Consider the following 15,799-nt stretch of genomic DNA (forward strand, 5'->3'; position numbering starts at 1 on the left):
AGTAGTTACATTTATAGAGACTTTTCTTGTATTATCTTCTGTCTTCTAGTAGCCACAGTTTTTCTTTAATAAATTTCTTTATTAAAGTAGTGATAAAGGGATACTTTAGTCACCATCACTTCTCCATTTTCGAATCAAAGAATTCTGCAGGGAATTCTTCATCATTAAGGGATGCTTGACTCATATCTTCAACAACACAATATTCATAATGGTGATCACTGTAATTCCAAAGTAATTTGCATAATTCCTTAGCCATATCTTCTGATCCGTGCACTTGGTTGGATATAATTGCAGATAATAAATGATCAAGATAACAAATATCTTCTTCTTTGGTATCCATTCTTGCATTGAAGTAGATAATATGATTTTCAGATGGATAAACCCATATTTTTTCTTTCTCAGTAATTATCTGAGTTACATGTTCAAATATCTCTTTATACCCTTTTGCTCGCCTGTAGGGCATCATATTTAGAATATCTTGATATCCATTTTTAACAACCTTTTGATTGGCTGGTAAAAAATGCTGATTTGTTAGTCCCATTTTGATTACATGGAACGATGGATGCATATATTCAAGGGCAGGATCCTATTCCATTGTTGTTGAATGGAATCTGATATATATATTTGTTGTTTTAACAACTTCAGTATATCTTTTAACAGCTTTCCTAATGTTGGCTGGAAGCTGAGCTATCTTCTTGAGGTCTTTACTAGGATATATACAAAGTATATTTCCTATTTCAAAGCAATTTCGAACCCAGTTGGCTGGTGCTCCTGGATAAAAGTTTATCTTGTTATATTTCGAATAGTGGAGAGTCTTCATCCACTTTCCAATCTCCAGATACCAATCTGATAGAATATTAAAAATAACAATAAAGAGTGTTACTTCTTCATGGTTATCTTTTTTGGGCATTTTTGCTTCATGTCATATCTTGACAATATCTTTGGGATCTATCCTTTCAATAGAAAGTTTAGATTGAGTTTGGCTCTGTGAAGAGCTACCTTCTCTTTTGATATCTTGAATATCTCTATTACCAGTAATAGATTTAAGTGTTCCCTGTGAAGGGGTTCCTATTACCTTCTTTTCTTTCCCTTTATCCTCGGGGAGAGTACTAGTATTCACAAGTCCCTGTGAAGGGATACTAGTTTTGGTACAAGTAACTTCTGCCTCATGGGCTAAATTCTTGCCTCGAAGGCTATCTTGGATATTTTGAATTTGGGTTTCCAAATAGGAAACTTTTATCTCAAGTATCTGGACTTTCGTCCTTAATTGTTCTAACTCCATCCGTGCTAAGATAATCAGGAAGAAAGTTAGCTTTTCTTTTAATATATTCAATATCAAATTTGAAATATGAAAACCAAATCTGTATCCTAATTATATATCTATTAGTCGTAGATGGATCAACATTATTTTTCAAAAATGCTTTAACTTGAGTATTATCAGTTCTAATCAAGAACTTCTTTGGTAATAAATAATCTTCATATTTTTGAACTCCTCTTTTTACAGCAACAAGTTCTTTTCTATTCGTCTCATATCTTGTTTCAACTTCTTTAAATGTTTCTGATGTATATCCTGCAAGTATTTCAGGACAAGAACAATCTTTTTCACATTTATATTCTTTATGATTCTTTTTAATCTTTAACACTGCTCCCCAGTAATAATCTGAAGCATCAGTTTCCAGGATAAAGAAATCTTCTTCTTGGGGTATTACAAGTTTAGGCAATACCTTCAATTCTTCTTTTACCTTTCTTATATTTTCACAATCTTGTTCTTCCCAAGACCACATTATATTTTTTCTTAATTTTGGAAGAAAATAATTTTTCAATTTGGCACAATTTTCAATGAATCCTTCAGCATAATTTAATATACCAAGGAAGCTTTGTAATTGTTTTTTATCTTTGATTTCTTCAGGAAATTCTTGAAACTTTTCTCTAATATGGGATTGCAATTGCAATTCTCCTTCTTTTATAAATAATCCTAAGAATTCTATATCTGTTTTAGCTATCTCAGCTTTCTTTTGAGAAAGTGTAATACCATGTTTTTTCATAATATAACAGAATTTCCCAAGATGCTCAATATGTTCATCAATATTATTTGAATGAATAAGTAAATCATCTACGTATGCAATACAAAAATGAGTAATTGGTTTGATTACCTCATCCATTCTTCTTTGAAATATCTGTGGTACATTTTTCAACCCAAATGGCATTACATTCCATTCGTATTGTCCTAAAGGATTGGGGGTACTAAATGCAGTTAGTGGTTTACTTTCTTGTGTAAGCATGATTTGCCAAAACCCTGACTTACAATCAAATTTTGAAAATATCTTTTTGTTCTGTACTTGTTTAATAAGGGTATCCTTATTTGGCAAGTAATATCCATCAAACTTGGTAACTTCATTTAATTTTTTGTAGTTTATTACCATTCTGGCTTTTCCTCTTTTTATCTCACTGTGTTTTCTAACCATAAAAGCTAGGCTGTTATGTGGGCTTTTACTTGGCCTAATCAATCTGGCTTCTAGCAATTCTTTTATCTGGTTTTTAAATTCTTTTTGATCATCAACACTATATTTCATAGGTTTGACCCTTACTATAGTATCTGGATTAGTTAATTCTATCTTTACCTTTACTTTATCTGTATTTCATTTTTCTAATGGATTTTCAGAATATGTTTCAGAGATTTCTCTTTTCAATTTTTCTAACCTATTTTCTGTTGTCATTTTTAATACTATAACTGGTTTAAATTTTTCTGTACTCCAACATCCACCACGCTGGGTTGAAGAACTCTGATGTTTTATATCTCTATATGTAATTGTAACAGCTTTATTTATTTTTGGTGTAAATATTTTATGTGCACAAGGTGTTGTGAATATATATTTATCAATATATTGTGTAAATGGCGCATATTTTAGTAGGAAATTTTGTCCTAATAAAATATCACATCCAGTTGTGGTTGACATATATATTGTATCAACAAATACTTCTCTAAAAGAGATTAGAAAAGGTACTTGAGTAACATACTTATTGTATATTACCTTATTTCCTCCTGCTGTTGTAGCAGTTATTACCTTCTTTGGATTATATTTCCAATATTCAGATGGCAATACATTTGGTAAGCATAAACTTATTGTACTTCCTGTATCTAAGTAAGCGTGAAATTTAATTCTACAATAATTTTTTATATTGAGTGTAATTTCAATATATGGGCTCATGGGATTAGTACTTATTATTCTTTCCATGATAACAATGATTTCATATTTTCATCTATTCTTGGAGTGATAATTGGATTATCATCAACTGTTATTTTCAAATATCCTTGGCAGATTTTATAAGGACTATATTTCTCAAGAAAGTCCATTCCTAATAGGATAGGTGAACGATCCACTCCATATAATTCATCTTTATATAGAATTATTTCTTTAGTATATTCTTTCTGATCCTCTCCTACAAGTATAAGAGGAAATCTAACATATTTTCTTATTTCAAGATTATTTCCTAAATAATCCTTAAATATATATGGTTCTGGTATTTCAAAGTCTATTAGATGATTAACAAATTTGGCATTTACATGACTTTTATCTGCTCTAGTATCTATAAGGACAAGAAGATTTTTCTTAAATCCTTCTTGGTTTACATATCTTGTCTTAATGTAATATTGTGAACTTGATGGTTCAACAATACTTAAATTTTTAAGTCTGCTTATCCTAGAGTCATGTCTAGAGGGAAATCTTGCAATAAGATTGTCTCCTTTTAAGCTGACACTATTTCTTCTTATTAATTTTCCTTCAGAATTAATTTCTTTTGCTTGTTTATGGAAATCAAGCATTATTTGTTCTGGTATCGTTACTTCGTGTTCTTGATATTTCCTAGGAGGTATGTATTGTGCTAATTCCTCAAAATCTTTATGTATTATTATGTTATCAGTTATTTTTCTTAAATTGTGATGATGGCTAGTACTAAAAGCAAAAATTGATTTTATGCTTATGCTAATAGCCTTACTTCTTCGTAACATTTTTAAATTTCCAATTCTATAATATAGATTGAAACTTTGATCAATATTTTCATCACTTAATGATATGGCATAATTTGGTTTTACTGTAAATATTATCTTTTGATAAACTAAATTTCCTACAACTGTTCCTAATAGAGCATCAATAGGATCTTGTAAAATTCTGTTGTCCATACAGTATATTTCTATTGGTATATTCATACCTTCTCTAAAAAATCCTTTTACCATTATCTGGACTCCTCCTAATTCAATACATTTTAATTTATTTCTTACATTTTTCGGGATTTTAGATAGTTTTTGTTTTACCCATTCTTTTGTGATTATAGGAATTCTTGCTTTTCCTATAGTATCTTCTATGTTGATAGACATTTCTTTATAATTCATACTTACTATTGTTTTATTTACCCTTGGTTAAATTCCTAAGAATCCTTGATGAAATACATCTTTTTCTTGTAGATCTAATATCATTTTAGTGATTCCTGCATATTTTTTAATATCAAAAGTTATATCTTGATTAATACCTTCTATAGAATCTTCAACTTTTTCAGTTGTTTTTATTTCTATTTCTGATTGTTGTATTTCTTGATTCATATATACTATTTCCTCATAGTCTTCTTCTGATGAAGATGTATCTAATTCATAAATACTACTACATTCACTGCTTAAATCTCCAAAATATTCAATTGGTTCAATATCACTATCTTCTTGAAATTTTTCATAGATTCTAAGAGTTTTTATATTTTGTCTATCTTTCTTTTTAGGACATTGAGGGGCAATGTGTCCTTCTTCATTACATATAAAACATCTGCATTTTTTAATGTTTCTTGGTTTAAATTTCTTATTCCAATTTCTTTTCTTGAAATATTTTTTATGTGGTTTAAAATTCCTTTTATTGAATTTTTTATAGTTTTTGAATTTTCTTTTATATTTTTTATATGGTTTATATTTCTTCTTATGGCATCCAAATTGTTCAACTTGGCCATTATCTTTATAGCAACATAATGAATTTTTTCTTATTTTATAAGCTTTCTTATTTTATAGTGCTTCTCTGCACCATATTCCTATCATTCTTCTTGTAAATTCAATTCTACTTCCAAGACTATCTATTTCAACTCCTTCCTCTTTTCCTAGAGGTAGTAATTTTTCATATTCTTTTAGTAACTTGATTCCCCATGGGAATGGTAACTTGGTAAAATAAGACCTTAAAATAAGTTTATTTTCCTGATAGTCTCCTTGATTAAGTATATAGTATAATTCTTCAAATTTACATGTATATCTTTCTAACTCACACATACCACATATCTTTAAATTTTCCATTAAAATTATTCCTTGGTTATATTCATCTTGTTTTCTTTCTTCTTCATTAGAAGCATACCTATCTCCTAAGAATTCTGTTCTTAAGATTTTTTCAAATCTTTTTAATATTTCCTGTATATTTTGTTCATTTAGAGTATTCCTATTATCTAATACCTCAGTTCTATTTGTTCCATATTTTATCCTTCCTTTAATAATTTCTGGTAACTTTCTCCACCATTCAGACACAATTCCTCTGAATGTATGTTCTATAAATCCAAAAGCTGTATATATTTTCCATTTGTTAAATTGTATAGCTAAATCTGTACTTTTTTTCCATGTTTCAATAGCTTTATCTTTATCTACACAGTCTAAATCTAACCATACTCCTGTTGTGTGGATTGGTTCATTGTAAGATTTCCTTGGATTTATTTCTTTTATGGATTGTTTTCTTACATTTTCAGTGTATCTTTTCTGTGTTTTTCTATATTGGTTAATATCAGCCTTATCAGGTATTGGAGTACCATAAGGATAATCTTGTTCTTCATCACTACTAAATTCTACTTTTATATCATGACTTGAAGATGGATTAGTATTCATTTTTATATTTTCCATTTTTTCAGTTAATTCTTCTAACTGTTTTTTATATTTTTCATACTCTTCACCTGTTGATTCTAAGAATTTTTGTTCTATTTCTTCTACATTTGTAATCATATATTGTTTTTCTTCATGCTTTTTTCCTTTATCATTTTCTTTTTGTGTTATCCTAAAATCTTGGGGTGGATTAATTATAATCCTATCTTTTCCTTTAAGATTTTTATCTAATAGGGCATTTCCTATTTGTAGATTATGTTCTAGATTCTCTAATCTTTTATGTATATCACCAAAATTTTCATTTGTGGTATTTTTAGGTAAATAAGGATAACTAGGTTTTTTATGTTTTTCGACTTTTTTCAAAATTTCTTCTATTATATTTTCTTCGTCTACTATATTCATCATAATTTTTGGTTCGTAACATGGCTCTGATACCATCTCGTCGGAGTGTGCAGCGGAGGGGTTAATATTTTTAAGCCAATTAAATTCTTCATAAGTATTTAAAATATCATAATAGAATTTATAAAATTCACTATTTTTTTTCAATATTTTTTCTTGAATAATTATGTTTAATTTTTCAATTCTCCTTCTTAAATTAAGAATTAATTTATATATGTCTTTTTCCATTTTGATTGCTTCATTATCTATAGAATCATTTTTATTTTTTAATTTTGGGTCTAAATATTTTATAAAGAAGTCTTTCAGATCTTCTTCCAGATAGATTAATTCGTTTTCTGTAGCGGTTTTTAGGTCAATAAAATTTTGTATAATATTTGGATCTAAATTTATTAAAGAATTTTGGTCTATATTTCTTTGAGGACTTATTTTAAGGTTTTTAGACATTGTAATGGCTTTGGTTGCAATTTCTCTGTTAAGGGTATTTTTGAAAAATTGATTGTTTGGAGACTAGTTTTCAAATGTTTTTATTTCTTAGACTAATTTGGAAAATCTTCATATTATTTAGGCTTTTTAGTTGAATTTCCTTGTGTCAAGTATACAGGAATTTAATTTTTTATGAATATTCTGCAATTAAATTTATCTTTTATCGCGCTTTCCCATTTATTTTTTTATATTATGATAAAAAAATAAGTCCTTTCGCGTCTTCCGACTGGCTTTTTTGTCAAAGACCATTAGCAGAAACAAGATGTACTAGCTGAAGGTAAAAATTCAAAAAGTTAACGACATAAATGCCACAATAAGCAAACCTGAGGACCTTAAGTACAAATAAATTGTGGTGCAAGAAGTAAAAATCGCAGCGCGAGTAGGAAAAAGCATTAAAATCAATTTTTACTTTCAACACCTCTTAGCAATAATATCAGAAATCAGTACCAGGGAACTGATATTGAAAACATAAATATCCCCTAAATAATAAGGGACAACATGGTCACAACAATCTAATAATAGTAATACCACCAATTCGAAGTACCAAAATGGGACTCACGAGGTCCAGCACAAATATTCCGGTATGTTTTATCGTGCAATTCCAGTCTCTTCAAGACCCAAATCAGTGGCCGATAGGAATAAGTAAACTACTTCCAAAGCTTCCTCAACGACATATTTTTATCTGTTTCCTTCTTCATCACCTTTGCGACAGCCATCTCAAAGTCCTCCTGAGTGACATGAACCCTTCTCTCTCTCAAAGCAAACATCCCTGCTTCAGTGCAAACAGCCTACAATGACCCATAATTTCAGAAATTCTTCAAAGCAAACAGCACTTAAAATATGAGAAAAATGAAAAACTCAAGACTTCTAATGGAAAGTGCTACTCTCAATTAAAATACATATGGGATTTCTTAAAAATTCTGCCACCATATGAAATGATCTAGTTGTCACTTTCTGAGTAGAGAAAAAATCAAGTGATATAGAAGGGATGCAGAAGGCAGATTATCATAATAAAAGGCAATGCTACAGTAAATATCAGCACTCGCGAGCAAACATTTGCTCGAAAAGTAGACTCTTCACCTTTTCCCCGTTCCAACATCTAAAACAACGTTCCAACTCTTGCTCAAAAGCATACCCATTTTTGCCACTGCATTAGTAAAATTTCTGGTGCCAATGGCATATTAGGGAAAGCAAAATTGTCCATCACCCAGACAAATAGAAATTTTGCTCTGGTTACGTCTCATTTAACCAAAAATAATGAACATTCCACATTTTTATCTCAAAGTATAGCTGGATATTGAAGTGTAAAAAATTCATTTGAAACTATAGACACATGAAAAACAGGGCAGGGAAAATGATTTTAGAAAATTACTAGATTGTGATACCACTCGCAGTGAAATACAAAATTGTTGGGATAATATGGAGTAGAAAAGTTTTTTTATTTTTGTTATCTTGGATTTACTAAATAAATTACTTCTTGCAAACAATGCGGCTATTCAAATTCTTACTTCTCCCATCAACATACATGAAATATATTCTAGAATAGCTTGTGTTCAACAGAAAATCATGAGGAATTGCAACCGCATGACGTTTCCACATGGAAGGGAACAAACTTTTACATCACGCAGAAGCACGAGGAAATCAAGGACTTTTTATGTGAAAAGTGACTGATATAATATGTGTGTGTAAGAATCATTTATGCCTTCAGCAGAAAGGAATGTTTTATTACCTTAAATTAACAGTAAACAAAAATTCATGCATACCTTAAGTTCTGCTCCAGATGCACCATTCATTTTCTCAGCAATTTTCTTCAGATCAATCCCTCGCATCAAATTCATTTTCCTAGAGTGTATCTTTAAGATGTCTTGGCGAGACTGCACAAGTTTTACCCAATTAGCCATAGTAATAAACATTTTTGAAGTGGTTTAAGGCATGTGGGGGGCATGAAATGTAACAAAATTTGATCAACAGTGTTAGTAAGCCAGCCCCCCATACCTCTTCATTAGGATTTGGAAATTCAATCTTCCTGTCGATCCTTCCAGGCCTAAGAAGAGCATGGTCCAGAATGTCAATTCTATTTGTTGCCATCAATACCTGTACGACCAAACATATTATAGGCAAAAAATTATCTGTTGTTTCATTTCTGAACTTTGACAATTCCAAAACAGGATAATTTATATCTAAATACAAAAAAAAATGCTGAATACCTATGACTCACATAATTCATAATTATACTAGACACCAACACATGAACAAATAATTCTTTAAAAGAGTACGGCATTTCGATTAAAACAATAACACACTAAGCTTATTCTCTATAAATTTGGGGCAGCTACATGAATCATTTTTCGTACTATGTTGCCCATCGATGCATCTACTAGAAGACCTAATACAAGAAGATCCTCTACAATCCAATGTTAATTGAGGATGCATAAAAGAACTTTTTCAAGTACGCAACACATATTCCAACCAATTATATTGTCTTGTCCTTAATTTATGTTCCATTGGTGCCACCTCCGATTATTGGCATATATTCTAAACTCATATCTTATAGTATGACCACACTGCCATCTTAACATCCTAATAACTGAACGCTTCTATCTTGTCGAAGTTCTATAGATGGCACAAACAAATTGTTCACCAGTAAACAAAATGGTATTCGCTTTAGCTAAAACAGTGGGTCCATGGTAGAATTATGATTTAGCTAGAAATGACTAGACAAGGCATTGCAATGATGAGAATAGCTCATAAAGCATCTCTCCCTAGTCATAAACCCCATCAGCCAACACTTCTTTGTCTTCAATCTTTCTCCAGATTCTACTTCTCCATCTTCCTTCAATCATTTTTCATTTTCCTAAGTTCCCTAATTTTTCTATCTTATCCTCTCTCAGCACTCAGATCTCCTTGCTATAGCCAAGTGTCAAATTTTCTAGAGCCTACATTGAATTAAGTAGGCCATAGGATGTTATGGAGTTTATGGAGTTTGTAACAGCCATGTCTAGGTCACCAGGTCACTGAGTAAGGTCAAGAGGTTAATGTAATAGCTTTAATTTATTACCCAAATGCTGCACCAACTTGAATTGCAGGAATTTTTAGTTACTGTACTTTTCTAATGGCTATTGAGTTCTTTTATCCTTTTGGTATAATCCATTTTTTACATAATTTCTTAACCAAATGTTGCAACTTGTTCCATTTTTATAATGTTCTTATTTTGAACTTTGTTTTACTCAAATAATTTTGGAATTAATATTTTTCCATAATCTTATCTTATATTTTAATTTAAAATTAATTTAAATTTTACAAAAGGACCTTGTCAGGTCTCTACAAGTATCACGAAAATGTCCACCAATTGTCAAAATTTGAAAAAAGAGAAAAAAATAATAATAATAATAAATAGACACCAAAGACACAAGTCCAAGGCAAGTTAGTGTCTTAGGAATTAGTACTACATAGTAGAGTGACTGTGTAGCAGAAGACCATAAATAAATTCCAAAAGAAACACAACATACCTTGATCTTATTGGATGCCTCAAATCCATCAAGCTGATTGAGAAGCTCCAGCATAGTTCTCTGAACCTCACTATCACCATTGCCACTTCCGGACTCCATGCGAGTAGATCCTATGCTATCAATTTCATCCATGAAAATGATTGATGGAGCATGCTCCCTGCATAATGGAAGAATATCGTTTGAGAGTATACAACCGACAAGAACAAAAAGTTCTCTAACATTATAAAGAAGTGAAGGAATTTACCTGGCCATCACAAAGAGTTCTCTAACCATCCTAGAGCCTTCTCCAATGTACTTCTGAACTAGTTCAGAACCCGAAACCCGGATAAATGTACAGTCAGTATGATGAGCCACTGCTCTCGCAAGCAGTGTTTTACCAGTACCAGGAGGACCATACAGCAAGACTCCCTTTCACAATAAAAAGCAAAAATACTATTAAAAGCCCTTCAACAGTTGTAGGAATTACTATTACCAAATCCTAGCAGGCATTACCTTTGGTTGAGCTATTCCAAGACTCTCAAACAGCTCAGGATGTTTAATTGGAAGTTCAATGACCTATAAACACAAGACACCAGGAAAAGAAATCAAAATGACAGCTGCTTCCTAGTCATATCTGCAAGTGAAACCTCTAGAAAATGCTTCAATTTTGAGTATAAGGAAAAAGGGAAGGAAATAATGGATGATCAAGAATGATATTATGTAAGGCATATAATTTATATGATCCTTCCAATGTAAAACACTCCTCTCCAACTTTTAAGCTAATCTAAACAGGTTATAAGTACTTAATATTGAAACTACAGAAAAATTCTCGCAAGTCAAATAAAGAATTCCTCATGCGTACCTCCTTTATCTCTTTAATTTGCTGATCCAGACCACCAATCATATCATAAGTAGAGTCTGGAACTTTTTCAACTTTCATAAGGTTCACTAAGGGATCAACTTTACTAGGCAACATCAAGTGCAAAACATAGCTATCATTACGTAACGCAACCCTAGTTGAGGGTGTAATCTTAGTTATATCAATATTTTTGTCAACATCAACCACGTACTTCCCTTCAGGATGGACCTAGAAGCAGAATAGAGTACATGAATATCAGCAACAATTGTACAGCTTGCCTGTAAAACTAAGATTCTCTATCATTCATTTTCACCAAATTTCTAGCATTGTCAGGCATCAGAAAAGGAATTGCCATATTAGATAACAGGGAAAGATTGAAAGCTATCACAAAGTAACAAAAGGAGAATTCAAGGACTTGTGTAGCTAGTCCTCCATGCACAGTTAAGATTGAGTCACAAGATACCATCGTCCCCCAAAAAATAAATTAATTAACACCATGTAAATGTGTGAGTATCTAGGATATTTTTTCCACTTGTAAGTCACTCTCTCCTCCAAAAGAAAGAAAAAAAGAAAGAAAAGGAGAATGCAGAATTATTTGTCATACTTGCATTTGTTTCACTCTCCTTTTTCATTTTCCTTGACAGATATTCTTTTTACTGGTTCTTTTAAACAGCTTAGGCTAATAAGCAGATCTAAGAAGACAATTTTATTAATTTGTTCAACATTTTGGAATAACTTGTTTCAACTTTCAGTCATATAGTTCAGCAATACTTTCTTGTGATTAATAAAAAAACCAAAAAGCAAGTCAGAGTAATCAACTGATTCATGAGGTGGAAATGATCTTTTCTCCCTATTCTGTTCAATTTTGTCTCTTGAGTGCAAAAATCATTTAATATAGAGGACGTAGCACATACGCAAATACCAATACATGTTTAGTATAATAGGTTACACGAATGCTTGCTGACAGCAGAAACAGCTACTAACCTTGACAAGGACTTTCGATTTCCCCATAACTTTAACAACTTCACCAACATATGATCCAGGCTCCTGAAGGAGCTGAAGCTCTTCCTTCAACGACCTCACTGTCCATGAGGTAATGTCACAAAGTACATCAGAGTCAGGTGCATATATTTGATTAAGATCAAACAACATGTAGTTCTATTGTGCATTAAAAATATTTTCTTTCCATCTTCTGTGGGGTGGGTTGGATTATCTAAAGCTTAACCCGTTTTACCATTATAAAGAGAACTATAGGGCGGAGGATAAACTTATTTTCAAAATTCCAGACTATCGTGTATTTGGAATACAAAATTGGGTTTACAAAATTCCAGCATGAGATGGCTTGCAATTTCCTCAAAATTCAATCTTCATTAGTTTCGAACTGAAATGATTGCAGCAACATCGAGTGCATCCATAAAAAACCCTACTAGTCTACTTCGTGAATCAACTGTCTTCCAGAAAAAGAAAAAAATCATATTAATCTCTCCATTAATGCTAATTAAACAAAAAGCCCTGTAATTTCATCAATGAATTATTCTTTTACAAAATATTCATTGCAGCTAAAATAAATGCATGTTTCGATTTTAAGGGTTTTAAGAAAAGGGTATAATTAACATTACGTGTTCAATTACAACCGTATACGCGATGAATATACCCTCATATTACGAAAATTGGAAAATTCTTGGAGAGGGAGGGAGATAGAGGAGAGACCTCGGCCATTGAGGTCATTGCGCTGGGCTTCGAGGCGCTGTAGATCGTGAGTTTTCTGGCGCACATGGAGCTGAAGATCCTGTATCCGTTGCTGATAGTACTGCCGAAGACCTTCCCCGCCAACGCCGGCACAGCCTTGTTGGCGGTTCTTCGAGTCCTCCGCCTGCAGATTCTCTATCGCCATTCAATCGGAGAGTCAGTGAGTTTCTTGCTGATCAAATTATGGGTTTATGGTCTCTAATTAGTAATTAATCTTTTGTAAAGAATCTGCGGTGCTGTATATCAATATCTTGACCCGAACCTGCCTGCCGTAGTTAAAGTGAAAGAAACGAGTTGATGGTTCTGGTCACTGAACTGAGCTTCACGTGTTTGATTGGTCACTTAATTTTAAAATATCGAGATTTGATCACTGAATTTAGATTAATATTTTCAATTGCTCACTGAATTTAGATTCATATCTTAGATTGCTTACTAAAGTTTAAAACGTTGAGTTTCAGCCACTAAATTTTGAAATATGCCGTACGTTACTCACTAGCATAACTGTTGAATTTTAAAAAATATCGAATTTATAGTGAGTAATGTACAATATTTTTCAAAATTTAGTAGCTAAAACTCGACATTTTAAATTTCAGTGAACAATAAAAAACATAGACCTAAGTTCAGTAACCAAATTTTGATATTTTAAACTTTAGTGACCAATTAAAGATATTGACCTAAGTTCAATGATCATTGGAACAATTAACTCGAAATAAAAATTGAAAGAAAGATTATCTAATAATTGCAAACCCGCCCCAAGTTAGAAATAATGTCGATAATAACCCCTCACTTATATATTATTGTGCATATCTCCATTTATAAAAGCAGATCATGGGCAAGATTGTCTTTTTATCGGCATTGATGGTCTCCTTGAGGAATTTAGGGCCTGTTTGACAGAGGTGGGAATTCCACGGAAATTAGAATTTAAATTTCATTTCTCACTCTTGTCATGTTTGATGCCAATTTTTTCTCTATAGAATTGATTTTCCACCCATCCTTATTACATCAGCATTTTCTTTGTTTTCCTTGAATTTCAACTCCTACCAAAGTAGTGGGAATTGATTTTTCAGGCTATTTTTTTTTTTTTTTTTTTTACAATTGAAACAAATTCTAGGAGTAATTGCAAAAGAATATATCTTTTAAATTAACAATTTCCATGTAAAACAAAATCAAACGATATATATTTTTGGTTTTTTTTTTGGCTTTTTTTTTACGATGGAATGAAACTCTATTCCTAATACCAGTAAATTGTATCCCTTTAATTAACAAATTTCATATAAAACAAAGTCAAACGAAACACCAATAAACACATTTATTTCAACATTTTTCACGTGAATTATACCAATTAAACACAATAATTGACAATTCTCAATAGAACAATTTTTAGGCAATTCAATTCCCTGAACTTCGTTTTCTTTCGACCCAAATTTCATCTTTGCAACCAAATGAACCCTAATTATTTGTATAAAGTCTTCAAAATATTGGTTTTCTTTTCTGGGCCAGTATTACTATTTACTTCAATTTTGTGAGATCGCATTCTTATCTAAAAAATAATAATAATTTGTCTAATCAACCTTAGGATTTACCGAGGATAAAATTTGATAAAGTTTGTCATGCAATATATGACAAAAAAATTACATCGTTCATCAATCAATCTACACAATCATCCTTTTTCTAACACGTTATGTCCACTAGAGCCTAGAGGGGGCAAAAATAATTCGAAATAGGCAATGAAAACTTAATTGAGAGATGAAATGAAGACTCTTCCTCAAATAAACTAAAGAAGAAAAAGAAAGAATATGAATTCGAGTAAGGCGCCTAGTGATTTTGAATTTCTGGTTTCGAAAAAAGCTTGCTAATGAAAGGAGATATTGCTGCAAGCAGTGCCTTGGGACATTCCTCGTGTGGAAGATGGCCACAACCAGTTATTGCGACCAGTCTCTGCATGACAGTTTATCTTTCAATACTTTTACAAGATAAATCAGAAAATTCAAATTACATATAGAAATAAACCAGCTACTACTTGAAATAAATGAGAGCGAAAGCATGGGACTTACTGAATTTACTAGTTTGGAAGCCATAGATTGAACAGATTTTAGAGGGACAATGACATCGTCAGCCCCTGCAATAACCAAAACTGGCAACTTTTCAACTGCTTTCAGCAACAATTCTTCGTTTTTCGGTGTGAGGACGGTCTCGTATGATAGTTTACCTATTTCATGAAGGGCTTCCTCCCAACCTTCTACATTTAATGGGGCCTGATGTAGATCAGAGAAGCCGAACGTAAGAATTATAGTCAAATACCTGGCAAACAAACATGAGACGGCAGAAATGAACTACGAAAATGCACATGTTTTGATAAAAGAATTATTTGGAAGGAAAATATTGCTAATAAATATTAATCCAGCTGTAGTTGTGCTTCACTGTTGTGTACGATATGAAGATTTCCAAGTTAGCATGTTTGCATGAGCTTAAAAATGAGTAAAAGATACTTTTAAGTTAATTTTATTCTTAGTTTTAAGTCAAAAAGTTAACTGAACTATCAAAATAAGTAACATAATTTTATTAATTAAATCTTACTTATTTTACTTATATGTAACTTCTAAAGCTTTGCCAAACACGCTTTAAGAGAATATACATGGGTGTATATGGAATGCTGCAAGAGATATTATTTATAAAGGCTATACACATGCTGCTCAGAAGGATATATTTCCACAGACACATACTGCCCAAAGAAAAAGGGATACATTTTCTCAAAAAGTTCATATACATGAAATACATGAAAAGATTCCACATCAAAACTGCAAGAGGTGTCACAAAATAGTGATTGTACAGAGAAAAGTATTGGAAAAAAATACCTTGTAGAGGTTTAAGATTTCAGTTGTTAGCTTAGTAGGATCAAACCATGCACGTCGATTAACCATTTGAGTA

At 31.6% G+C, this 15,799-nt stretch overlaps 2 protein-coding genes across 2 annotated transcripts in view; both read right to left on the bottom strand.

The window, feature by feature from the left end:
• Positions 1 to 7,153: 7,153 nt before the first annotated feature.
• On the bottom strand, positions 7,154 to 13,143 carry LOC111405174 (26S proteasome regulatory subunit 8 homolog A). The gene is made up of 9 exons (XM_023033943.1): positions 12,833 to 13,143; positions 12,107 to 12,204; positions 11,126 to 11,350; positions 10,777 to 10,839; positions 10,529 to 10,692; positions 10,285 to 10,441; positions 8,771 to 8,869; positions 8,539 to 8,649; positions 7,154 to 7,563 (listed from the first exon to the last, which is right to left on the bottom strand). The coding sequence occupies exons 1-9, from the start codon at positions 13,014 to 13,016 to the stop codon at positions 7,423 to 7,425; spliced, it is 1,242 nt and encodes a 413-aa protein (XP_022889711.1). The 5' UTR covers positions 13,017 to 13,143; the 3' UTR covers positions 7,154 to 7,422.
• Positions 13,144 to 14,449: 1,306 nt separating this feature from the next.
• The window catches only part of LOC111406431, a 5,302-nt gene continuing 3,952 nt past the window's right edge, over positions 14,450 to 15,799 (bottom strand). Inside the window, exons 4-6 of the mRNA XM_023035859.1 lie at positions 15,727 to 15,798; positions 14,926 to 15,126; positions 14,450 to 14,809 (exon numbers count right to left, since the gene is read on the bottom strand). Of these exons, the coding sequence (XP_022891627.1) occupies positions 14,687 to 14,809; positions 14,926 to 15,126; positions 15,727 to 15,798 (396 nt within the window). The 3' untranslated portion in view covers positions 14,450 to 14,686. The remainder of the gene's footprint in view (positions 14,810 to 14,925; positions 15,127 to 15,726; position 15,799) is intronic.

The sequence above is a fragment of the Olea europaea genome, chromosome 12 (assembly GCF_002742605.1).
Source record: "Olea europaea var. sylvestris chromosome 12, O_europaea_v1, whole genome shotgun sequence".
Classification (NCBI taxonomy): Eukaryota; Viridiplantae; Streptophyta; class Magnoliopsida; order Lamiales; family Oleaceae; genus Olea; species Olea europaea.

What these genes read in the sequence shown, in the direction of transcription:
- LOC111405174 (XM_023033943.1), bottom strand. Translation starts at nt 13,016, where the DNA reads ATGGCGATAGAGAATCTGCAGGCGGAGGACTCGAAGAACCGCCAACAA. An exon ending in AATCGAAAGTCCTTGTCAAG is followed by an intron (nt 11,351 to 12,106) that starts GTTAGTAGCTGT and finishes TTCTGCTTCTAG; the next exon opens with GTCCATCCTGAAGGGAAGTA. An exon ending in AGGCATCCAATAAGATCAAG is followed by an intron (nt 8,870 to 10,284) that starts GTATGTTGTGTT and finishes TTGGTCGTACAG; the next exon opens with GTATTGATGGCAACAAATAG.